At 44.5% G+C, this 27,141-nt stretch overlaps 1 protein-coding gene across 1 annotated transcript in view; it reads left to right on the forward strand.

Moving 5' to 3' along the window:
- PTPRT (protein tyrosine phosphatase receptor type T) overlaps window positions 1–27,141 on the forward strand; it is a 937,772-nt gene that overhangs the window by 693,116 nt on the left and 217,515 nt on the right. The window contains exons 10-11 of the mRNA XM_058679424.1: window positions 11,015–11,216; window positions 12,572–12,674. Coding sequence (XP_058535407.1) covers window positions 11,015–11,216; window positions 12,572–12,674 — 305 coding nt within the window. The remainder of the gene's footprint in view (window positions 1–11,014; window positions 11,217–12,571; window positions 12,675–27,141) is intronic.

Raw genomic sequence — 27,141 nt, forward strand, 5'->3', positions numbered from 1 at the left:
GTACTTGTATAGGATGCCTGCATCGCATATGATGGCTTCATCCACTGTGCCAACACGCCAACTCCATAAAATATTTCTTTCATAACTTATTAGATGCCTAATGAACCAAAATGTAGCTTTCTTGGGTTAAAGAAAACATAATATTAAATTTCACCTGTCTCCTAGGAAATAGAATATTAAGACTGGCTTACATTCTCTTTGTAGTGGGAGGTGGTGTTCTACCCAGCATCAGGATTTGTAGAAAAGTCTTCCAGTTCCCACCATCCACTGCTTTGTCGTCCCACGGCTGCTTCCTCCAAGGACCCCAGGCTTACCTGTGTACTACTCTACTTCGAGTACCTTGAGGATGGAACTGGAAGATTCTACCTGGCACCCAGCAGAGCACACAGGGTCACTATGGCTTTGGAGCCTGTGCCACCAGAAGTCACAGGATCCTAAACAGCAGTGTCACTGCTGCGGTGCTGCTTCTAGACAAGTGCCAATATTAGAACTGTGGGAAGTGATCTGAACATCCCATCTTGGACCCTGTGTCATTTCTTGCATTTCCTGCTTACCCTTCCCCACAGCTGGTGAAATTCATGCAGTTCCGAAGATCCCCCAGTCAGGTATAACCTGGCGCCTTACCTGAGAATCCCACTCCACAGTCCCTTTTGCCCCTCCCCTAGTCCCATACACTTCCCTGTGGCTCAGATAATATCAGTCACCAGCCCTGGAGCCGACACACAGCCCCTGCCTTCTCCTTCCCCCTCTCTCTCCCCTTCCCTTCACCTGGCTCTCCCTAACCCCTCGGTCTTGCCCCATCCCCTGCCTTGGCAGTCCTCATCCTGTCATCATCGCAAGAGATGTTTCCCTTCCTGTCCTCCAACCCCCACTTCTATCCCTACCCCATTGGAATACAAGGACCTCCTGATCTCATCACATCTGATATTTCAGCTAGCAGGAAACTAATCATGAAAGGAGGACTTGGCTGCAGGAATTAGCTGTGCGCAACAATGTGAGAACTTTAGGAACTTTAAGTGCATTTTAAAACCTAACAAGAATCACATTAGAAATTTATATTAGGAACAATATTAGAAAAGGATGTTTTAATGCAAGAGCAGAGAATTTGCAAATAAATGATTGTTTTAACCAAGCATGGAGAAAAAACAAAAGCTTTGATCTCTTCTGGGAAGGAGAAGATATTACTCCCCCCCCCAAAATATGCTTTAAAAACTTTCCAATGATAAATGGGGATTCATGAAACATCTTCCAAATGCTCTTCTGCTGGGGTGGATTGATGCTCAGTTTGCCCACCCTTTTCTTTCTTTCCAAAGGTCTAATTTAGTGGAGGAGAAAATCAATTCCATTTTAATTTCATGAGAAATAGTGCTGAGTGAAAGAGAAGTGCAACAGAGTGAGACCTGAACCTTTGCTCCCCTACTGTCCCTAAATGTGTGATTATGTGATCAATGAACTTCTTGAAAGCCTTTGGAAACTGCTCCCTCCCTGCCTTTGCCTCTGAAGGGAACACAGAAGTTCCAAGCAGGTCAGAGAAGCCTTCTGGGGATTCAAGTGGAGTCAGGCCTCAGGTCCTTTCATTCCCCAGGGCCCTCTCCACTCTGCAAATTCACCTCTCCCCCAGTTCCCCTTCAGGCTGGCCTTTGTACACCCAACTTTCCAGCCAGGAGTATTCCCTGCCTCCCCAAATGTCAGGCATGTCTTGTCTTCTCCAGAATCTTTCAATGAGCAGTGGCCAACAGTTGCCAGAGCAGAGTCCCTGATCTTCCAGGGCTTGGAAGCAAAGCTGACTGCACTTGATTAGGCCAGCTGAGCGCCAAGTTAAGCAGGTGGACTCCGTCGTTGTACTTCCTGACTTGCCTCTTACCAGGTGTGTGTAACAATTCTGAAAAGTTAGATCATCCTTACCTCAGTCTCCTCATGTGCAAAACGTGAACAGGGATGGTAGAAATTATGAACTAGACATGATTGAAGGTTGCGTGGAGCATACCTGCAAGGCACCTGACAACAAATGGTCACGAGTGTTGTAGTTGCTGTTCTCATAAACCAGGCAAGGTCCCTCACTTGGCAGCTAAATTTAGGATTTTTTTTTAAAAATGTTTAAATGCAGAAGTGTACCCATATGACCATTAAGGTCTTCACTTTCATGGTAGTACTCAGTAAGTTACACAAGAGGTTTAATACTTTGTTATAAAATAGATTTCTGTTTAGATAATGTTGCCTAACCAGAGGTCCTCCTCTACAACTCGAGTTTTGCCTTTTGATGGACAGACAAGGGATCTGTGGCCGTTTAAAAAAATGGGCGAAGTGCCTATTTCTACCTATATGGAGATAGACTAAGAAAACAAGGTCTTAAGCAGGTTGGGCCTCATTAATCATTTGGTTGTAATTATGCCACACCAGCTGAGTGCTAGAAAGGCATGGGCTCCACTGTTGAAGATTGTTCACTAAGTCCTTTTTAGATTCAGCCCACTCAAGCCCTGTATTCTGCCACTTGCAAACCTTGTGCTCCCATGGGGATATCCACAGAGGAACCATGGGCAGTAGGGTAGGCAGGAGTTTGGAGTGTTGCATGCTAGCATTAGAATGACCTCATTTCCAGCGCCAGTTGTTCTCCATCCAGGATTTGTTACATTTTCATTGCTAATCCTCATTTATTCAAGAAACCTTCCTGGCCCCACACTCAGCCAGGCTGGGGGCTTGGCAGTTACTGCCGTCAGCAAACAGACTTTGCCCTCGGCAAAGGCCAGCTCTGCCAGGAACGCTGTGGCTATGACTGAGACGTTCCAGGGAGCAGGGTCACGGGATTATCTCACTTTTCTAATCTCCATTTCCAAAGCCAACTGGAAAGGAACTGGTCATGCAACTTAACAACTTAACCAGGTTAAACTGAGCAGAACAAAAATCAGCTGAGCGTGAAGTCAGACGGCACGAAGCTTACACTGAGAAACCCGAGAAGTATTGCAGTGCAGACGAAAAACCCCTGGGAGTATCACCAGACAGATTCATTAAGCAAGAAGGGTTCTGTGCAAATAACTAAATCATAGCACCCAGGACACCACAGCAGGAGACACAAAGCTGGAAGGAGATCCAAGCTTCATATTATCAAACTAAATTATCACAGTTTAAGAAGAAAGTGCTTCCAGCCAGCAATGTTGCTGGCGGCCCTGTTACACAGCTGTGACTGCGTAAAAATGATCAGAAAGTCCCTCCTGTGTGTGGCCGAGGAGGAAGTGAGAAATACTCGGCTCTGAGGGCGGAGGGTCGGTGAGATGCTTATGGGCAGCAGCAGCCTCGCTTCAAGACCGGGGGAGAGGAGATGTGATGTGGGGAAGATAGAGAGTAAGTAGTAAGTGCATGAATGTTCGGGCTCATTCTCATCACCTGACCGATCCTGCAGTGTTGGCTGCTGGGTGGTAAATACCAAAGACGCTGGGCCAGCTGGATTCTGAGCTTGTTTTCTCTCAATGTTTGATCCCAGAATCGCCAGGGAACCACTTAAAATCAGAGAAGAGCATATTGATTAGAAATCAGCAAAACCAGTGTTGGAACAACAAGCCAACACCCAGTTCTGATGTGCTGCTTTGATCCATGGCAACCGTTAGAGTCCATGTGGAGTGGCACAAGCTCCCTTCAGGGAAGCGGCAGGCCTGTTCTGAGTAGCAGATGCAGCGAGGGACCCTGGGCTGGCAGAAGCACCGGGTAAGGAGGGCAGCCCAAGCAGACCTGGGCACAGACGACTAAGTCCATGGGCTGGGCCACTGGTGCTGGAGCTGTCTGGGAAGTGAGAGAAGCCAGGCAGTCTCTGGTTGAGAGTCGTGGGTGCTTTATCGGAGCACTTTGGCTGGGGAAGTTACACAATGCAGCCTTGGTTACTACGTACTTGGGCTGAATTTCAACACAGGTTCTGCAAAGATAAAAATCCAGTGGGCTTCTGCTTCCCGGTTGGTGACCCCACACTCTTCTCCTTACTGACTGCTGGAAGTTTTAGGAGGACTGGACCAGGAAATCATCCACAGAGATTGTCAGCCATTTTCCTCTCTCGAAAGATCCTACGGTTCTAGGCAACTCTGCCATCTGTAACCTGGACTCTGTAGCTTTCCTTTCCACTCTGTTCCCTCCCTGCCTTCAGGGTCTGGTCTAACACAAACCTTGTTTGTCAGTGGTCATCTGGGTAAGAGATTGATCTTGCAAAAGGACCTCTAAATTGTTTCTCCAGTCAGCTCTATCCTCCATGCCCTGGGAATGTGGCCTTTCCAAATTCTGTGTGCAGCACCTGCAGAACGTGTTAAAACACACATACACACACTGGCCTCAGCCCCAGGTACTTTGGTGTATAGCATGTCTGGGCAATGCCCATGAATTTGCATTCCTAACAAGCTCCCAGGTGAGGCTGATGCTATCTTGTCTGCAGGGCACACCTTCAGTGGGACTGTTCTAAAACACACCTGTGACCCTGTATTTCTCTGGGTAGCTTATTTTTCCCTTTAATGCTCTACATTACCCTCAGGAAAAAAAAAGAATCTATGCACTTGAGTATTCCCATAAAGGTTTCCATTATCTAACCCCAGCGGGGCTGCACGTACTGTTACACAGTTTGTGCACTGCATAAAGACATACCACCAGGGCGATGAAATCCATTAAGCACTGGACTATGTCTGGGAGAAAGAATCCAACTAGGAACCAAGAAAGGCATTTGTTTTTCTCCTCTCCAGAACAGCCCAGGGGTGTGAGCTGAGGGTAAGAGGAGTAGGCCTGCAGTGATTGTGCCCAAGGACATCCCCACAGCCCCTCTCCTCTCCTCCTCACTTCTCATCTGCTGTTGCTGCTTCCCACTTCCTTCATCCGGTTGCCATCCTTACACACCCAGAGGTGGAGTCCGTTTTCTCTGCTGCTCACTCCCAAGAACCAGCTTCCCTTCCTTCAGAGCAGCGACCTTAGCGTGCCGCCATCGTGCCTTCCTGCAGGTGGCACCTGTCTTTGTCACCTGCCTGTAGGTGGTTGCCGAAGACTAGGTGCTGAGCCCAGGGCCACACCAAGGCACTGTGGATCAGTGTCGTGGATCCCATAACACAGCTACAGACTCTGGGAGCTGCCGAACCCAGCACTCCATTTGCTGTTCATTCTCAAGCATTTCACTTAGTAGTCATCGGAAATTGACTTAGAAGCTGTAGACCCCAGTAGCACAGAGAGCTCCATTTTCTTTTTCACAGCTTTCCCTAATGTTAACATCACATATAGCCATGACATATCCATCCAAACCGAGAACTCATACCAGCACCCTGCTACTGGCTGAACTCCAGACCTTTGGGAAAGCTAGGAAAAACTCAAGTTTTTTCCACACATGTTTTTTTCTGCTCTTCCAGGTTCTCGCATAGCATTTATTTCATGTATCCTTGTGGTCCTCCAGTCTGAGACAGTTTCTTGGTCCTTCTTTGCCTTCCTGTGACCCTCAGACTTTGTCAGAGCATTTATATTTCTCAGTCAGGTTCTGTCTGATGTTTTCCCATAAAGGTACAAAGTCACAGAAAGGAGTGCTGTGGTCCTCACATCATCATCCAAGGGTGTTAATAGCCACATGATGCCTACTTGTGATGGAACCGTCATTGCCTGGCTAAGCAGGCGCCTCCCAGGTCTGTGCATGTTAAAGCTCCATCTTTCCTCTTTCTGCCTTGTGGTCTTTCATGGTGAGTGTCTAGGTCCAGGTCATGTAAAATGAAAATGAAAGCTCCTTTTATTGAAGGAGAGAGCACCTAGATATGCCTCTGTTCATATAGGAAACCACCACAGTCCCTAGTAAACTTTGGAGAAGGAAAAAAAATTGGGGAAAGAGCCTTTGGTGCTGGAAAATACCATTTCTTACTTTCACCCAGCAATTTGAACCTCCGCCTATGTTTCCTGCCTGTACCAAATGCTGCTGTGGTCTTCAGAGCTGACTTCCCGGTCCCATCCAGCATGCCATTTAGCACCCGTTTCTTTGGTATATGTTACATCTCACAATTCTGCTGCTTGGTTCACTACATGCAAAGCATTCCATTGCACCATTCTCAGCCCTACATGGCCATTTCAATCTTCTAGGAAGCCTTAATGACAATGGCCAGATGCTTGTATCCAAAAGAATTTGGCTTGTTTGTTCTGGGTGGAGTCCAGACATTGATGTTACATATGAGAATTGTGACCTGGCCTAGTACTCATGCAGCTTTCCCAGGAAGCTGTCTCCTGTCTCTCTGGCAAAGCCAGTGACTCCCAACGGAGTCTGCTCTTTATGAAATTCATTAGTGCCCATGTTGTCCCCAGAAGCACAGCATACAGTGACTTTTCTGTGCGTATTTTGGATTTTAAAAAAATGAATACATATGAGCAGAAGCAAAAGCAGTAGCTGACTGTGCCCCCAAGAGGGGCAGGTACCCACACTCTTCGTTGGCTCTACAGTTTCAGCAACACCAGGGACAGCACTCCTCGTGTCGGCCCTGGTCACTCTCCTGCTGTTGTTATAGGAAGGCACCCCGGCCAAGAAGTCGCGGAGACATGTGTGGTCGACATCTGGGCAGTCCCGGTCTTTAGGAAAAATGTGCTGTTGTGTAGATACTTTACTTTCAACTTATTTTTGATTCAGTGCTCTTTATCTGCAACATATCTGCTAGTTCACTTGCCACAGTGGCTGACTGAGCCAGGCCAAAGCCAGAAACTTGGGACTCAAGCCAGGTTCCCCATGTGGGTAGAGGGGACCATAGTACTTGTGCCATCATCTGCCGCTCCCTAAGATGTGCTTTAGCAGGAACCTGGAATCAGAAACAGAAACTAGGGCTCAAACCCAGAGACTCTGATGTGACTAAAGGCACCCCAGTTTGAACCTCTGTGACCAACACTTGCCATGAAACTGAAGAGTGAGCCCTACACCATCTGATAAGAAGAAATGGCTATGAGCTGATCTCTGGTACTTTCTGCCTGTGAGACAGCAAGACCTTTTTTTCTGAAAACTCTTTGGCAGTATATGGGAAAAGGAGGAGATGTTTAAATCTATTGTTTTGAGCTTAAAAGCAAAATAAGTGAATTTAACCTTTTGTTGTGGACTGTGTGGGTCTGTTTCACCCAAGGCCTTGTTAACACTCAAGGAAAGGAATCAGCAAACATTTTTAGCAAAGACTAAGAGTAAATATTTTAGCCTGGGTGACCCACAAGGTATCTTCTAATATTTTTTTCCAAATGTATTCATTTATTTCAAAGTCAGAATGTCGTTGGGAGGGAGAGGGAGGGAGGAAGGGAGGGAGAGATCAGCCTTCTCTCTCCTGGCTTACCCTCCCAACAGCTGTTACACCAGGACTGCGCAGAGCCAGTGGCCAGAAACTCTGTCCTGGCCTCCACCTAGGTGCCACAGGCCATCTCCTATGGCCATTCCAGGTGCATTAGCAGTGACTGGGTCAGAAGCAGAGCACAACCATAGATAACACACACATGGGTGGTGTAGCAGTGTTCCAAAACTCGATTCATCCAACGCTAATGATGAATTGGATTTAGCTTGCTGGCCATGTTTTATAAATTCGTGGAGTAGAGACTCATTGATGAGATCATTGCAGCTTTAAATGTAAAGTCAGTGGCTCAGTGGAATGCATAATATAAAATAGGAGGTCCTGGAAGTCAGAAAAGTGTCATTTTAAGTGCAGTGAAAAGATGAGGGTCATGAATTGGACAAAAGGGAACCTGGGCAGGAAGCAGAATACCAGGCCGACAGAAAAAGCCTGTGCAAAGGCCCTGTGGCAGAGGACAATGGCTCTGTTCAGGTGCTTGGAGCAGTAACGATGGGGCAGGTCAGACGAGGCCTGTTGTTGCCATCAGTCAGCAAAATGCACAGGAGAACCATGGACTCTTCATCCTAAGACCTACTAGAAAACCTCATTCATAGGATGCGATTGGGCTTTTGTGAGGAAGGGATTCCACTGTCAGTGGCAGGAGGTGAAGGGACCCCAGGCTCTGCTGTGCAGTGACAGCCCAGCCCCGGAGCCCTGGGCTGGCGTGCCTCTCGGCATCCTTTGCCCTGCTAATACTTTGTTTGAAATCCCCTGCTCTAACAGATCTGTTGCCTCCACTTCCAGAACAAGATTCATCTTGCATTATGCATTTGCAGCCGCAGCTCCATCCCATTCTGCTTTTTCTCACATTTTTCGTCTTTCCCTCCCCAGCCCAATCCCCCACTAACTCCGTAAAACTTGCAAGTTAAATTTTTCAAAGGCTGTTTCTGACAAAGCAGTGGGAATTAGATTTGGTGAAGCTCTTCATAAAAAATTGAAGACACGCTATATTAACATACATTGATTTATTCATAGTGTTTCATTACAAGTAAGTGAGGATCCTGTAATACCAGGAAAGGTTAGGAGAGCAGAGGAGCACGGTATATTATATTGACAGCTTGGTGGAAATTGAGTCGCTTTCGGATTGAATTTGGAGTGCAGGAAAGGAATTGGCTAGTAAATAAGGCATGAGTTTTCCTTTCTAGTGTCTGTATATCAATATAGCTGCTACCAGCCCAGCCAGTGAGACTGGGAGGGTTTTGGAAGACTCAAAGGTGCATCTTCTCCATTGGTGTGCTGGCCTTGGTGGCCACAGGACTTCTCTCTCTTTTGCTGTCAGGCAAAGCCAGAATCCAATTGCCCAGTTCACTTGCTGCTCTGTGGTTTTATTAGGCTTGTCTCTGCCCATGCCTTTTGGAAGTGCAGGCTCCTTAAGTCCCTTTGCTGAGAATCTAGAAGGCTCTTTGCTCAGCTCTCAACCTGCATTTCCGTTCAGGTACTAGTTTCATTCTGTCTGGAGATACCTACCAGGATATTTTGTCTTGGTTGTGCAATTTTCGAAAGCAGATCCTGGAACAAGGATTCAGATAGATACAAAGAAGTTTAAGAAACACCAGTAAAGGGGTGGGATATGGGGAAGAAAAAGAAGGCAGCCAGTGGTGAGCATGCTCTCCAGCCGTCATGGAAGCAAGGCTGCTGCAGGGTTGTCATGAGAGAAGAGCCTAGGAAACGTGCATCACTCCCCGCTAGACTGAGGATGTAGGTTTCCAAGCAGTCCAACCCGGCACTCATAGAGAAAGCCTTTGAACATGGAGGGTGTGTGCTTGCCTCTGCAGAGGACTGAGGGGACGAGAGGAAGTGTCGCAGGACACAGTCTGGACAGGCCACACCAGAGCAGTGTCAAGTCAGTGGTCACTTGCACAGTAGAGGTGCATTCTGGGACATCTGTGCAAAAATCCATTCCTTCAGCTCTGTATATTCCTGGGAACACCATGTCTGAAAACATTTCAGTAAAAGTAGTGTGTTCTTTTATCATATATTTTTGGCCAATTTGTTACCATGGGACATTCTGGACAGAGGATAAAATGAAGTAAATCACCAGTATAGCTGGCCTGTTTCTCTAGAGTGAAAGTCACTTGAGGACAGGGCCTGGTTAGTATTCACTTGGGGATCTCCAAGAGGCACAGAGTGGAGGGACTGAAATACAGGGATTTGTAAGACATGTGTGAAGAAGTAAATGATGGAAAGAAAAAGGGTTTTCATCTCCTGGACTGTGTCTCCAGCCCAGAAAAGGTTCTTCAGTATCAGGTGACTCCCACAGCCATGGGTCCACAGATCTGCATTTATTTAGCTTAGTGTCAGTGATGGACAGTGGACCCAGTGCGAGCAGAAGTGGTTTACGACTACACATGACAGCAAGGGTAGGTCACTGAGCATCAGAAGAGAAAAAAGATACACACGATTAAATATAAATTGTAGGGTTTCATTTGGAATGTTCAAAACCAGACAAAATTCGTCCATTCAGTTTTAGAAGTGAGACAGGGTCATCTTGGTTGTGGAAAGCAAGTAACATTACAAGCCAGTGTGAAGACATAGTCTTGGATCTGATTTGGGAAAAATACGCATCTTTTTTATACCTTAATGAAACAATTTTAATGGAAAAATCTGGAACATACAGACCAGCACTCCTGTGTTGGTCTTAATTAAGCAGCAGTATAATTCAGAGATGTGCAGTCAGCATAAATCAAGTTATGTTTTAGTACGACCTTTCACATACTTGTAAGAGTGCCCTGTCACTCCAGGGCCAGTACGGGAATGAAGATTGAACCTGTGAAAGCTTTTATAACGCCTTTATATGGCATGACACCCCAGTGAGATCAGCAGGTGATGCAGTGACTCATTGCATAAAGCACAGATCACTTACCATAAGATTCCCAGGCAAGGTCGCATATGGACCTTGAACAAAAGTCATGTTTCCACAGATAGTTTGGAAAGTGCTGGTTTAATACCTGTAAACTTCCAGTTGAGCCCTAATTGATCCATTATTAAAATAGGAATAACAAAATACCCTGACTCCTACAAGGTTGTAGGGAAACCAAACCAGGAAATGCAGGACAGCCCACACTGTGCCTGTGAAATGGCAGACTCTAGGTCTACACTTCCAACAAGCTTCAGTGGTTTTCATCAGGCCGTGAGACTCTCTGACACTGCCCTCTGGCTATGCTATCCAGCCTGGCGGCCATGAACCATGAAGAAGTCCTGTTCTTTTGAAACAGGGCTTGTCCAAATTGAGGTGGTACTGTGAGGGAGAAAAAAAGACAGCTCTTTAAGACTTATTATAAATTATAGGATGTAAACTTTCTTGTGCAATGATTGTGTGTTGATCACAAAGTTGAAATGATGTTATGGTTCCATGGTGTTCAACAAAGAATATTATTGAAATGAAATCCATGTCTTTTAAGTTTTCTTTAATGTGACCTCCAGCTTAAATGTAAAATAACACCTGGGGCTCACATTCTATTTTCTGTTGTACAGGGCTGCTCCCAGGTGTCAGTCAGCAGTGTGATGTTCAGAAACTGGGGTAGCCAGTGATGTGAACAGTAGTAACAGCTTAGCATAGCATGCCGACCAGGCTCACCAGCCCTTAACTTTTCTCTATTCTTCCAACAAGTAAACTCCAGCTTCCTGAGCAAGGCACTCATTTGTTTCTGTGCTGGTTTGTCATTCAGATCAACTACAAGGCTGTTGGCTCACTGGACCCCAGCGCAGACCTCTCCAGCCAGAGGGGGAAGGTGTTCAAGCTCCGGAATGAAACCCACCATCTCTTCGTGGGCCTGTACCCAGGGACCACCTATTCCTTCACCATCAAGGCCAGCACAGCCAAGGGCTTTGGGCCCCCAGTTACCACTCGGATCGCCACTAAAATTTCAGGTATCTCTTATCAAAGGGAAAAGAAGAAACCTCATTCTTTTCTCTACCCCTATCTTCCCAGGAGTGAAAACATGAAGCACTGTGTGGTGTGGGAACAGTTAGGACAGCACATTCCTTGAAGGCTGACTGTGTGGTCTTATGAAGAAAACCGAATCAAATGAATGACTCAAAGCCTTAAAAACATAAATTAGGTGACATTTCACAAAAGAATTGCTGTGAATTTTAATTACATGATAGATAATATTATTTCAGTGCAAATCTTTAATACACTTGGTGCAGTTTTTTCAAAATAAGTAGAAAATGCATTTGTGGAAAAATGCATGGCTCTCAAAAAAATTTTACAGCAGGATAAATTCATACTTTTAATTCTACTTTCCATGAATGCTTGAAGTATCGTTTGCCCACAGATTGGTTTAAAAATGTATTTTCAGGAATAATCTTGTTGCCAGTAGGAAAACATGACACAGGTTCTCATGTGCCTATTGAATCAATGAATCAGTGACTATTGCAGAGTGCAAATGCCATTACTAATAGACAACTAGACATCACTGGAAAGCATCAAAACAGAATTGTCTCTGAATCCTTTTACAACTTTCATTTCATCCCTGCTATTATAGTCTGAAAACATACCTATTGTGTACATGGTTTCACAAACACCATGGTGTGTTTTGTGGCTTAATGTTCCCACTTATCCTTATCCCATAAGCATTTCCCACAAGGTTACATTGCTTTCATTATAATGTTCTGTCAAGTGGATGGACGTAATTTAATTAAGTATTCCCCTAGGTTGGATGTATTTGGTACTTCTGTGTTTTTATAGAATAATGCTTCAATAAATAGGTTACAGAATAAACTTTAATCTGTTAGCTTGGATTATAACTTTAGGATTAAATTCAGAAATTGAAAAGCTGAATTAAAAGGGATGTGGGTTTTAATACCCCTTAATACAAATAACTAAATTACCTTTTCAAAGGATTAGATTTAGTTGCACTCCTGTCAGCAGGGTATTGGTGGGGAGGGGCTTCATGAAACAAAAATGTAAAGTAAGGGGACCTGATTCACCATGACTTGGATTTGCACTTTCATTGTCTCTGACAAGGTTGGCTGTGTGATCACACCGATAGTACGTTCTGTATTTTGTGCATGGATCTGTATGGTGTGGATATTTTGAATTTACTGACTGTGCCATTGGCACATCTTGCAGGACTATTGCACCTACAAGCAATCCAGGTCAGATTGGAAACCAGACTGTCTGGTACTCATCCACCCCGTCCTGCTTTCCTGAGTGTTTCATGGTAGTGTCAAGAAGGAGAGCTTTGGTCCTGAACTCACCTACACTCTCTCTTCTGCTCCAGCTCCATCGATGCCCGAGTATGACACTGATACTCCACTGAATGAAACAGACACGACCATCACAGTGATGCTGAAGCCCGCCCAGTCCCGGGGAGCCCCTGTCAGGTGATACGGGTTCTCTGTTTGGAGTTTTCAGTTTTGCTTCTCTGTACCATTTTCTTGTTGAACCAGGTGACTAGCAGTACCTTTGAGTAAGGGCGATTAAGACCAAGTCTTCCTAGAAAGAAGGGAGGGGCCTTCTGAACCACAATTCTATCACTCCACAATGGGGTGTTCAGAGGGATCTGAGATGGTCTGGGGGAGAACTTTCTGGAAGATGGTTTTGATAGTTACCGTAACAGGAGACCTAGATATAAGGCCTCCTGGGAAGATCAGCTTACTGACTTCTGGAGGCAGACAGATAAGGTGGACTTGAAGACTTATCAAAGCAGTTCACTTGGAGGTTAAAGATGAGAGGAAATCTGGGAATGGTTTCATTTAAGGTCACAGAAGGTTAAAGTTCCATGGGGCACTTGCCACCAAGCTTTCCCTGATAATTTTAGCAAGAACTTCCTGGAGTTCAGGAGTGTGATGAGCTCAGGTGGCTGGGACAGTGTGGTGGCTAAGCTGGCCAGGTTCTTGGGTTTCAGAAGACTGGACTTCTTTCTGAAATGAGCTACACTTTGACCATCAAGGGCAGCACTATTGATTGTTGTTTTTCTCAGACTCTGGGGAGCATGAATGAAACCCCTTGAAATGAAGCAGTATTGGATGGATTAACTTTCTAATTGGTTCTGTTTTGTTCAGCCCAACAAACATATCTTGAGCACTGGGAATAGGGCACACAACATGGAAGATGAAAAAAAATAGAGCACATATTTTGTTTTTATGGGAAAGGCAACAAGAGACAGGAATGCAAAGAGTTACCTCTGATCTACTGCATGACTTGGTCCCCGCACAGCAGGAGCCAGGTCAGAGCCAGGAGCCTGGAACTCAGTGCCGGTCTCACACATGGGTCTCATGTGACACACATTTTTATTTAGTACTTGCTCAGGTCTCAGGCCCTGTTTGTATCATTAAGTTATGGCAGTAGACTTACCAATGATGCTCCAGAAAAAAGTTTAATTGAGGAGATAGGAATGTAGTTGAGGACATATGGTATACTGAGTACATCCTAGTAGGGATGGCCAGATCCCCGTGAGAGCTCAGAGGAAAGCATTCCCAGAGGCAGTGATGCTGAGCTGTGTCTTAAACAGTGTAGAAGACTTTACTTATGGGCAGACACCAGGCACAGTGGTTCACCTTCATCCTGTATCAAACTGCCTGGGTTTGAGTCCCAGATGTTCTGGTTTTATAGTTGTGATACCCAAAAGGCAGCAAATCATGACTTGAGTAGTTGGGTCCGTGACGCCCATGTGGGAGAACCAGATTATGTTCTAGGATTATTCATTCAGCTCAATCCTGGTTCAGCTATTGTAGGCATTTAGGAAATGGACCAATGACTACAAAATCTCTCTCTCTCCCTTTCAAATTAACAAACATTTTAAGAAGGATTCATCGGGCCTGGCGGCGTGGCCTAGCAGCTTAAGTCCTCGCCTTGAAAGCCCCAGGATCCCATATGGGCGCCGGTTCTAATCCCGGCAGCTCCACTTCCCATCCAGCTCCCTGCTTGTGGCCTGGGAAAGCAGTCGAGGACAGCCCAATGCATTGGGACACTGCACCCGCGTGGGAGACCTGGAAGAGGTTCCTGGTTTCCGGCATTGGATCGGCGCGCACCGGCCGTTGTGGCTCACTTGGGGAGTGAATCATCGGACGGAAGATCTTCCTCTCTGTCTCTCCTCCTCTCTGTATATCTGGCTGTAATAAAATGAATAAATCTTTAAAAAAAAAAAAAAGAAGGATTCATCAAAGTTTCCAGAATGCCCAACACAAGGATATCATGAAAGATACAAACAGCAAGAATAGAAGCAATTACGACTGGTTAACTTTGCCTTAGTTTCTTTAAAGACTTGTTTTATATATAGGAAAGGCACAGTAACAGAAAGAAAGGGGCAGAGAAAGAGATCTAGCTGCTGGTCCACTTCACTCCAATGGCCAGGGCTAAGCCAGGCCAAAGCCAGACTCCGGGAACTCTACCCAGGCCTCCCATATAAGTGGTAAGGACCAATGTATTTTGGTCATCTTGTACTACATTCCTGGGCACGTTAGCAGGGAACTGGATCAGCAGTGGAGCAGCTGGGACTTGAACCAGCGTTCTGATGTGCTATACCAGTGTTGTAACCAGCAGCTTAACCATGGTGCCTCAATGTTGACTCCTGGTTAAGTCCACTTTAACATGAAGCTTAGGAAAGCTGTGATGGAATGACAACAGGGATCATGTTTGAGATGCCAGGCAGGACTGAAGGACAAAGGGGAGTTTCTGGAGAGTTGCATGCACCATCATTTCTGGGGTTACAAAAGGTTTGGACACCAGCCCAGACGGTGGCTTTTGAGTTGATCAAAACCTCATTTTCTAGCTTCCAGTTCTTCCTAGAAAGTGGAGGCAGTAAAGCAAATAGCATCAGCCACCTACTTGAAAATTTTTATATATTATAGACTATAGAAAATGCCCCCCACTGCGTCAGTTGAATCTTCAGGTCCTGCAATAGGTATCAATATTGTTTGTGTAACACCTAGCTATTGAATTTTTGTCATAGTTTACATGTTGGCTGTTCTGGTCTATCCTATGTAGATTGAGTGAAAACATTTGGTGGTTCTTAAGTCATATTATTTATCCTCTACTTTTCTTCCATTTGCTCTGATGTAATATTTGATTTTCTCGATGTGCGTGAGTTATAATTCACATTTCCGGATGATGAAACTGAGATTCGACAATGCCCCAGGGTAGATAGGCACTATAGGTTTCAAGTCAGGTCTTCTAGTTGTCAAATCTTCAATTCCATCCTCACCACCAGTTTTTTTCCTTTTATGTTTCTTTCTTCTTCTTTCAATCAACAGTATCAGTCACTGAAAAATATTCAAATTCTTCCCAGATCACAAAGGATTGTCATAAAGAAGGAAATAAACTTACCTAAGATTGCACAGCTGACACAGAGCACAGCCCAAATCTGGCCCTAAGTTCATGTTCAAAGCGTTTAAACCTAGGAACCTACCAAAAAAGGTGCTGAGTCAGCTGGCCTCCTGCTGTGTTGCTTCCAAGGGCTTGCAATTTAGTTGAGTTCGCTACAGGTTCTGAGTGTGTAGGAGCGCCATGGGCACAATGTGTATTTGATAGCAGTGAACCTGAATTTGTCTTGCTATGTGGCCTTGAACAGGATGCTCTATCTCTCTATTCTGAGCTTCAGTTTTTCCTATGTGTGATGAAGTAACGGTAACTGTTTGACAGAGGCTGACCAAAAATGTAGAAGTACCCAGGGCTCCCTGGCCCCAGGGTTAAATATCTTTTGCTCCAAGGAAGAGGGGTCATCTGAGAAACCCAGGGTTAAATTCATGGGGAAACTTCCGAAGTTTCCAGAGAGGCTCTTCATACCTCCCTTTGAGTTTACATACTTTGGCTTGCACATCTGTGTAGCAAACTCATGCATCCTAAGACTGCAGTAAATCTGAGGAGTGGGAAAGGGTTGGAAGGACCCCAGCTGAGAAATCGCATTAGCAGGGAGCATAGGGGTAGGGCAACTCTACACAAAACATGCTCAGATAATCGCTTTGACATTTGCCAAGAAGAGGGAAGAGATTCATCAAGGTCAAGATGCAAGACTTTTTTTTTTCTCTCTTCCAAGAGAGAAATGGTCCAAATATCACAATGCACTTGAGTTACCTTAGTCATTTTTTGACCTTGAATGGAAACAATTGATCCTATGTCAATCAAAACACATTTTTAAGCATTTGTTATGTTCAAAGGAGTAAGCCACACATTTGGGAAGGTAGGAGGAAACAATATAAATGCATGCCAGCACTCCCAACAGTTATTATCCAGTAAATGTGTGTGAACGGGGTGAGGGAGGGGGACACAAGTAATTAAACCAGATAATGGAATAGACAAGTCATTGGCAATAGTAACCATGTTGATTGAGAGGACAGGAGACTTGTCAGAGAGGTGATTCCCACTGAAGACAGAGGACCATTGTGGAGTCGTGCAGGGTGGGGAGGTGGGAGCAAGTGAGAAAACAACTGGGCAACCTGTGCCCCAAGACCCAAAGAGCTTAGAAGCTGTATTGGATGCCCTGAGTCCTATTTTACCATTGGCAGTTCCTTTATGCCCACTCTACCATCTGATCCTCTCTTGCCTGTGAGTAAGCTGGTTGGGACATAACATCTCAATTTCAGAGCAGGAGAATGAAGTCGAAAGGTCAAAAGGCTCAGGGGAATTCTGCTAACTAGAGGTGGGGTGGATGGTGGATAAGGCAGCTTCTCGAGGATCCCACACTTTTGAAATCCCTAGGATTTTCTCTCCAAATGGATGGGAGCTGCCTGTGCCCAAGCAAACGATCTTGAGTGCAGCCATCAGGCCCCACCCAGGTAGGCTGCTTTGCCTCCTGCTAGCAATGCCAGGGTCCTGGTCAAACTGAAAAGCAGCCCCTACTCTACTGCTTGCTGTTCCTTTGAAGTCACATGGGTCTGACTGTGTCTGGTGGAACTGAGCGATCGGGGCAGTGAGGTGAGTGGCTCCCCCAGCCTCATCCCACTATCCAACCACCTTGGCAGCTTGGCCTATTTTTCTAATCCTCCACAATGGAGATTTATTGCTTTTGCATTGCTTTTTCCAGGCCCTCAAAGATTTATTGGTTTTTAAGTGACAGAATCCCAGAATTGCTTAAAAGATCAATCAAATAGTGACTAGAATCTAATATTCAGCTCCAACACGAACACGCCAAGCCTTCTTCCCTCACGCCCCACCTGTCATGCTGATGTATCTGTGGTAACCTTTGTATGAAACTAGCTTGGCCATGCATTAATCACCCATAATGCAGTCCCCAAAAGGAGATCAGGGCAGAGCCCCAGATTCTGTGGCAGGCCTTCTGTTCATAGCAAGTTTCCATGGGATTACCCTTTGTTTTGCTCCCCTACCTTCCCATCCAATCAGTCATTAAGTGTGCCTCTCTGACTTATGCATCAGCTGTGGGCTAAGCTCCTTTTCCTCCTAACTGCATGCTCTAGTGCCACCCTCCTGACCTCGCAAGTGTCCTTGTTGGTATAGGCAAGACCCCAAGACTCTCCTCCTTGTATGCATCCTATATTGAACTGCTGGGGGAGCCCTTGGGAGGCAAAATTGAATTCAGTTAACTTTCCAGATTCAAATTAGTACATGAGTTACTACTATGTTGCATTAAGCTCAGGATTCTTTGCATGAAATTCAAGGCCTTCACCTTGTTTCTGGTTTCACTTGCCACATTGCACAATGTTCCTTTCTTCCTCTCTCCTGGGCTTTTGATCACATTGTATGTTTGTATATTCTCTTTGGTTTTGTTTTCTCTGTGGCCCTCACTAAACCATGAGTGCCATGAAGCTGTAGGCTTGGCATTGCTTGATCTCCTGTTTGTGTGATCTTATCTGGCACATAGCGCATGCTCAGGGAAATGAAAAGTGACTAGTTCCTCCAGTCCCTGAGGAGTTCATTCAGCAAATCTGTTTTACTCACTTGGCAGAAAAAAGGTGCTAGCCCTGCAAAGGTGCATGTTGTAGACCCTGCCTTCAACTACTACCTATCCTAAAATAGAGCACCATCTGACAGAACTTTATGGAAGAATAAATATGTGCTGTATTTGTGCTCCTTATTAGGGTTGCCATGGACCACAAGTGGCAGTTGAGGACTTGGTAAATAACACAAGGGAAGAATGACCTGTGTTCTTAGACCATGTTTTCTAAAGCTCAGTACTCTGGTTGGTAAATAGGAATAGACACATCCTACAGTGTTTTCAGAGATCAATAAAGCAGGTGAAAGGCAACTGGTAATAATTTGCTGTGTTCCTTGGGCTCGGCCAAACTGCTGAGGGAGGCCACAGTGATGCCAAGGCCTTTTTTGTGCGTGTCGGGATGATTAGCTGAGCCCTAGCACAAGCCCACAACTGTTTTCTGGGTCTCCTGTAAAGATCATGCGACATATATCAGAGAAGCACTGACTAGTAGTTGACATATCAGGGCAGTGACAAGCAGGTGTTTCTGGGGGTGATAAAAATCCTTGAAAACAAAAGTACACCCTTAAAACCATGTTCCCAGATCTGAGCACCTTTTTGAAATGCAGAATCAAACAGACAGGGGTTAGAATGTCTGGACAGCAAAGCAGGGCCTAAGAGAAACACCCTTGGGAGATCATGAGCAGCTGTTCAGATGAGAAATGTAGGTGAGCCAGGTTAGAGTCCTTGAGGTGACACAGTAAAACTTTGAAGAGGGAGAATGGACATGGCTCTGTGATGATTTCGCTCTGCAGCAGGCAGTGTGAAGGAAAAGATCTAGTCAAGACAACCCCCAGAAAGCATACTAGAGTGGCAGCAGGGTACCATTCTGAGCCAAGGAGCACAGTGGAAGGGATCAGTCTTCTAGGAGAGGCAAGTGGTCATAAAGTTAGTCTGGGAACAAAATTTAGGAGTGAAGAATCAACTGAGCAAGGAAGTAATGGCCCAGGGAATGCTGAAAACCCATGAGAGATCACCTTGGCATCGGTTAGGACTGGTGCCCTGCCTTGGATGACTTGAGGAATCATAGAGGAGATACGACAGCTGCAATTTGTAGGATCAGGTGTGTGACGGGCTGAACACTAAACAGCGTAGCATGGAAAATGATTCTCAAGGCACTTGCAAGTTCCTTCCATCCCCTGATGAGAACCCAAGATCCTTTTTTTGCATTTGACAGGTGCAGCTGTTTAAGAGTGTAGATTCTGAAAGACACAGTGATTAGCTACTGTGCAGGTTGGAGATCCAGCCAACTTTGAAAGAGAAAAGAAACTTTATTGGGAAGAAGAGAAAATGATTGCCAAATTTCCTCAAGGATTCCTTTAATAACTATGAAGCCCCGAGTGGGAGCGTGTGAAACAATCACAGAAGGGCTTTGGCTGGTCTGTGGAGCTGCAGAGAACAAAATTGGAATCGTTACTGTCTGATTCTCAGACACCAGCACATGATGGTGTCCAATTAGGAAGCAGAAATGAGAAATTTAGTGGATTTATTAACATGGGGCCGCCTAAGGAGGTTGTGAGTTCCCGTCTACACTGGGAGAGTTGAGAAACTGCAATTATATTGAGACATGCTTTCTCTAAACCTCATTTAGTTCCCTAGATCTCTGGGAAGCTTTTGCTAGGACCTGAAAACACAGCATCCTCTGCATTCTACTTTGGTGTGTGAATCACATGGACAGAAATGAGATGCTCATCTGTAACCTTCAAAAAGATGAAGTTCTGTCAGTCATGACCCTTGGAGCTATTCCTAAAAGCATGCTGGAACTTCAGCCCACCTGCATAAGAAAACCATAAGGAGTTCTGATGCAACACTTAGCTCCAGGGGACTACCCCACACTCAAAATATTGTGCCTCACTCATTAAAGGAACGAGTGAGTACTACCAGTGAAACTACCCAAGGGACAAAAGTCCATCTGGTGGTGTGGCACAGCACTGCAAATAGAAACATGGGTCAGTCTTAGCGCTAAGGCAAACAAGGATAGCCTTGCAAGATGATGGATATGCTAATTGTTCCATTCTACTAATCATTTTACAATCTAGGTAGTATCAAGTCACACACCTTGAGTATCACAGGAGAATTTATTCTCTTAAAAATCAGTCATGAAGGTAGCTAGGTAGACATTGCCTATGCATGTACAAAGGATGAAAAGAAAAATGAAATTGCTATTATGATGGAACAAGGAAGCAATCCTTGTCAACCAACCAGCGTTTACATATCATAAGTATTGCCACTGTTCAATAACCTGGTTGGATGGATCTCCACTTTCTCCATGAGAGCAGCTTAGAGGAACTACATCTGCCCTTCACCAAGGAGGCAATTATGAAGTTCCAGGGGGGAGTTCCACACCCAGAAAGCCCTTCACCCAGCAGAATCCCAGAACGGGAGTAAGGAGAAGAGAAACAGAGGATCTGAACTCCCGTCCATATGTCCATACATCTCCAGTCTGAATACAGACTGAGTTCTCAGTTCTTTACCACCTGCCAGATGATGTGCTTTCTTTGTTACTTTCTCGTTCAGTTGGCTGGCATATTTGCTGCTTCAAAAAATCATTCAGGAAAACCCAGGGGAAGAAAGATGACACCTGATTAGCTAATGTGAGTTTGTATTCATTTCAGTGAACTCTAGTGCACTGCAGGTCCTTTTGTAAGCCTCTCCAGCATCCCGCGAACAAGCTAGTTTACCAAGAGTTCTGATGTTGGTATTCTGGATTATTTCACTTAAGCTCAAGTCTGGAAAAAAAACAGGTGTTTGGGGAAGGATATTTTAAATGGAGCAATCGACAGAACATGAAGAACAAGAGTGTTCTATTTTGGACTGTCTGCCATCTGGAGAGATGGAGACAGGGACTGACTGGCATGAGGGGAAGGAGAGTGCGGTTGTCATGCTCACCTCCTACCATAAGGACTATTTTAATGACTGGAGTCTGTAGCACTGCAGAAGCTCTGAACAGGGGTTTCAGATTTGGGATTCATCAGCATCCAGGTGGATTTGAAATATGGAAAGGATGTGTGATGTCATCCAGCAGGAGTGTGGTTGGAAGAAATGAGGAACTGGACTGAGCTCTGTGCACCTGCCTCACAGAACCCTGTGGGAGATGGAGAAGAATCGCTGGGGAAGTACAAACAAAAAGCATGGCAGTATATCTAAATTTTGACTTTTCTCCTAAAACAAGAACAAGCAAATAAGGAATGATTTTTTTTAAAGTCTATGTTTTAGAGTTTAATTTTCTGCAAGAGGACAGATATTATAATAGGAAAAAAGTGTGTAAGTTGATTCAGGGCAAAGAAAGATGACAATGTCAACAAAACTACTTGAAAATGGACCATCTGGTCTAGACTTGCTGAAAAAAAGTGTGAAAGTTGATGCTCAGGTAACAGGGATATGAGGACAAGGTGACATTGATACTGTTAAAATATCTACATAGAGTACAAAGAAGGAAGTTTTGTAAGGACAGAATGGTATTTGGAAAATAATGTGATTAAAGAGAAGTACAGTAATATAGTCTGATGACACAATAAGGCTCTAGCTATGGCCAAACTGGAGTAATGTTGGGCAAAAAGTAATTGGTTCAAAGTAAAGGTCATTGGAGCCAGGTATTCCAAGGAACAAGAGGTCAGACTAGGGATGCAAGGACTATATGTAAATGTAGTTCTTACAATGCTAACCTTCCACAGTGAGGAACTGATGGAACTCTTTACAAATGTAGCCATGGACTCTGCAAGATACCTTCTGATTCTCACTTCAACGTTTTTGTTGTTCTGACTTGCCCTTCCCACCTTGTCCTGGGCCTGTGGAGGTTTGCACTGCTGCTCTGCCTCAGGTCTTACACGGCCGATAACCAATGGCTCTCATCTCCCTGTCTGGAACAGCCCAAAGCTCCATTCCACAATAAGGTTTTCATATCCACACCATTCCTGCAACCAATCTATTGATGTACTTCTGAGCTGCTGAATGTATCTGTGCTGAGCTAGAATCCATGAAGTTTTGTTCTGATCCCAGGAACATTGTGCACAGTGCTTGCTCCAAGTGCTTGCGGCTGCTCAGGGAGTTGCCTTCTCTCAGCAGCAATGAGAGATGTGGTCCTGAGAGTGCTGGATTTCCACCAGAGAAGAGCAACTTAAAGGCTGCCACCAGGAACAAGGGATTTGTATTACTTTCTCTTGCAATATATCCCATCCTTTCCTTGCCTAGATGTAGCTCCTTGGGGCTTGCTACTTACTGCTTTTCTACACAGGCACGTGTTCGGAAGTAATTTATAAAAATTATAAACATTTAAGTAAGTGTTCAGGCCAGGTCAGGAAGTACCACAAGAAAGGTTCGAAGCAAAATGTTGGAGCCACACTGTCTAATACTGTAGTTAGTAACTATATGTAGCTGTTGTAATTGATTAAATTAGATGAATTAAAAATTTGTTTTATTACCTGTACTTTCACACATTACAAGTGTTCAAAAGCTGTGTGAACCTAGTGACTATTGTGTCAGACTGTATTTCCATCATGACAAAATCCATTGAACTGCTTTGACCTAGCACCTACATGAGCTGGTAAAAAGATTTGGTATCAGAGGTAAAGGCCAGGGAGTAATAATATAGAAGATATTCCCAACAGAAAACATGCTCCCCAAAGAGGAACTACCCCAAAGTAAAGCCATAACATACCATCTCAGGAACTTCTATGGGTGCCAGTCTGAGCATCAGCTACTCTCCTGCCAGAACAGCTCTCTGCTAAAGGTCTGGGAAGAGCAACCAAAGATGACCTAAGTATTCCAGCTCCTGCCACGGCCATGGGAGACCTAGATGAAGTGCCTGAGCCTGACTCGAGCCTGATCAAGCTCTGGCATCTGAGGAGTAAACTAGTGGATGGAGGAACTCGTTTTCTGTCTCTCCCTCGCTCTGTAACCCTGATATTCAAAATAAATTCTTTTTTCAAAAAGTGCATCCTGAAAGCAGAGTGGGAGCTGATGCTAACATGCTGTCCAGACTATTGTTGACTGAACTAGATTTCCATAACTCCACTGCATTCCACTTACTGTGGAAAAAGAGTGGGAAGTAGCTAATCCCCAGGTTTTCAAACTCTAGTAGACATCAGATTCATCTGGAAGACACATAAGTTTGTTGCATATTTGTTGTAGCACTATTCGCAATAGCAAGGAAATAAAAAATAACTGCATATTCATCAACACATGAACATAGTAGGTATACATAGTGGAATCCTGTCCAGCCAGTAAAAGGATGAATTCCTATCTTTTTTTGACAACAATGTGAATAGAACTGGAGGTCATTATGGTAAATAAAATAAGCCAGGCACAGATAGTACATAATCTCATTTATATGTGGCATCTTAAAGAGTTCATCTCAAAGAAGATAAAGATAGAATGCTGGGTACAAGGCTGGGAAGAATATGGGAGAACGGGGAAAAGGAAAAAGGTTGATTTGTTGCTACTCGGAAAAAAGAAGCCTTGGTGTTCTGTTGCATAATCAGATGACTGTAAATAATGATAATGAACTGCATATATATCTTCTAATCTGCAAGAAAAGAACTTGAGTGGTTTTTTTATCATAGAGAAGTAATTAAGGCTTGAGGAGGTGGGTATGATGGCACTGATTTGAACATTAAGTACTGCATGCGCTTAACACATCATCACATCGTAGCCATAGATATATACAGTTTCTGTGTATCAGTTAAAAATACCAAAATTTGGGAAAGATCACCTGGAAAACTATTTGTATATACCCATCCCCAGGGACTGTGTCCTGGGGCTTGACAGTCTCCATTTGAAAGACGCTTGCAGGTGGCACTGGGCCCGCTGGTCTTGGACCACACCTGAGTGCTGCTAGTTTATTCTGTAGGTGGCCTGCTTGGAAAGCAGGTGGTTTGTTCTATGATGATATTGTTGGCTGTTGATCCAGGTAAGCAGTCACTTCTCATTTTCCTGTGAAGCTGCCCCTGTTGCTTTTGCAGCTTTTGGAACTCCTGTGTCTTTTGGTGTGTGTTTCAGAGAGAAGCTAGCCAATTTTAGCTCACAAGAACTGCAACTAGAATCTCTGCCAGCTTATTTCTCTATTCCTGTCCATGTGCGGTCGAAAAACACATCCCTGTTTTCTCCTGGTGATGACAATGAGTGGTGTCTGAAATAAGTCGTGTTGTGTTGTTGCATGCTGCTAGCATATCTGAATATATCTCTTCTATGCAGATGGTGGGACTTAGGTAGAAGATGGATGTGTGGTGAGGCTGAACATCAGAATCTGAACAAATCTGTATTCTTTTATGGAAGGCTAGTGCATCCTGGGAGAAACAAATCCATTTCCAACTTTCACTCTATAAAAATTCTATATTTTCTTAGATCAGACAAAATATATTGAGTGCCAAAATGCTGCAGCAATATGGGTGCGTCACTCAGCTGGGATGGATCTGTATGCATTGTCCCCCCGGGCCAGTTTTGATTATGTTCTTTTTCCTTTTATTGCAGTCAGCAAATCTGAATTTGCTATTGTGGGGAGAGCAGGAAGAAGGGAAAATGAAGGTTTTTAACCTTCAGAAAGTTCAGAGGTTCAGTCTGAATAAGCACAAAAACTTTCAGTATGCCATGCCTGTGAATTCCTTGAATTTGCAGAGCTGCTCAGAATCCCCAGAGAACTACCTTGCACACAGGATTCAGGTCCTGCTTTGTGGCTAAAAGGCAAAGCTGAAATTTTAAGAGAAAGCAGGGTTGGAGAAAATGGGAAGAAGAATCAATGCTTTAAAAAAAGGGGGGGTTGGTCTCAATCCAGGCTGAGTTTCAACCTATTGTTCAGTTTTTTCAATTCAAAGCCTTCTGCTTCCCACAGCTCTCAGATAACGTCTCCCCTGCCAGGACATCCTGTTTCTGTTTAATTGAAATTAGTTTCCAAGAATAGTTGTCCAAAGCAGTCTCCACTGGCGGGAATGTTTTAAGACTCACACCAGGAGCTGAATTATCGGGAGGCAGATGTATACACATGGGCCAGATGTGCACAGGCCTCATGGGGTCTCCAGCATTCTTCCTGCTTCCAGATCCAGGAATTCTGTGATTGGCCACTACAACACTTGCAAAGCTGGCACCATCTCCTCCCATCAGAGACCTGCAATCCTGCAACTGTGAAGGGAAACAATCACTTTCATTCAGGTTTTGAGTAATGTGTTTCCCAGACTTAATTATACCACAGGTATATAAATTACAGAAACATGTTAATGCTCCCATGATTAAAATTATAGAGTACCTAATTGAAAAAGCATAAACTGAATTGAAGAATTCCTAATTATAGTTTGCTTTGAGGTGTTAATTTCCTCCATAATGAATGCATAATTTCTTGGAACCTAGAAAGGTGGCCTCTAGATCTGCCGTATGTAGGCTTTGAGCAGATGGTGAGTTGTCAGTGTTCAGTTCACGACATTGAGCGGACAAGCCTGGCAGTCAGAGGGTAGCTTAGGAAGAAGGTAGGGCTGGTGTGGACATCCCAACAAAGCCTTTCCTCGTAGGCACCATGATTCCAAAGGACAAGTTCTCCTCGCAAATTTTTCTCATCTTCCTTTTCCTTCTCCAGAGTTTCGACTTTTTCCAGAATTTGGAAGAGTTTTATGCTTCTAAGCTAGTTGTTCTCAAGGCTTGGCGCCATGATCACTCTTATCTGGGCATTAATTAGCCATACAAATGCTCAGTTTCTTTCCACCCCCAGCCCTGTCACCTAATTGGGAACCCTGTGGCTATAGCTCTACAGTCTGTGGTTGGTAATTTTTAAAGTTTTCTTTGAGAGACAGTGAGACAATCAGGCAGCTCCTAACCATCAAGGAATCCCTCCAAATGCCCGAAGTGGGCGGGAATGGCTCCGGTAGAAGCTGAGAGCTCAGAACTGAATCCTGTTCTCTCATTTGGGTAGCAGGAATTCAAGTACTCAAGGCATAATTGCTTGCCTCCGAAGGCGTACATCAGTGGGAAGCTGGAGTCTTGATCCAGGGCCAGGTGCCCTGATGTGAGACACAGGTGTCTTAACCAGCATCTTAACCTGCTTGGCCAACTACCTGCCACCCGGAAACCCATGTTTTAAAAGTCCAGAAGGGCTTTGTTGAGTTTCTACTACATATTGGAACCTGTGACTGGTGACTTTCCAGGCATCCTTTCATTTAACACTGATACTCTTACACTGAAATCTGAAAAACTGGCCCCAAGTCTTTAAAAGATGAGACTGACATCCAGAGAACATGGCTTGTTTGGCTGCTATTACAGGAGCTGCAGGCTTCATAGAACACATGCGCATTGTGTTGTCCATTTGTTCACTGTTCTTTCATATCCTTCATCGGACTTTAAGATGGACTTTAAGATGTTTTCTGCTAGAGGCTGAGGCAGAGCTTGGGGCAACTTCCAGGTGAAGCATGACTTAAGCTCGCCTGTGTGTAGAACCAGCGTGGTATCTATGAAAAAGTTGCCACCATTATTGTTGATCATGTAGACTGTGAGTGTGCATCCCCCTGAATGGTGATGTGAACTCTTATAAAGAGCTGTGCCACAGCTTTTCAGTTTGGAAGAAACTCCCCAGGTTCAGTCACCTTCAGCCAAAGGCAGTTGTGTGAAATATAGATAGACAAATCACCTTTTCTTTTCCAGCATCCTATCTTCTTAGGTGTAGATTTCCCACTCTGGACACATCACATGTATGTGAGTGGCTGCTTTTTCACCAATCTGTAAGCGTTCAAAACAACACGTTCATGCTCTTGCTTTATAACATCCCATTGGGTTTCTGTGTACTTCTTAACCATTCCCATATGGTTGACAATTTGGGTCATTTCCAGTTGTTATTATAAATAACCCAGCAGTAACATATTTATTCCTGTTGTTCTTTTGGCATTGTGTCTTTAAGTAGAAAAAATCCCCGGGAGTAGAGTTACTGAAATGAGTAAACTACACTG

This window comes from Ochotona princeps, chromosome 22 (assembly GCF_030435755.1).
Source record: "Ochotona princeps isolate mOchPri1 chromosome 22, mOchPri1.hap1, whole genome shotgun sequence".
NCBI lineage: Eukaryota > Metazoa > Chordata > Mammalia > Lagomorpha > Ochotonidae > Ochotona > Ochotona princeps.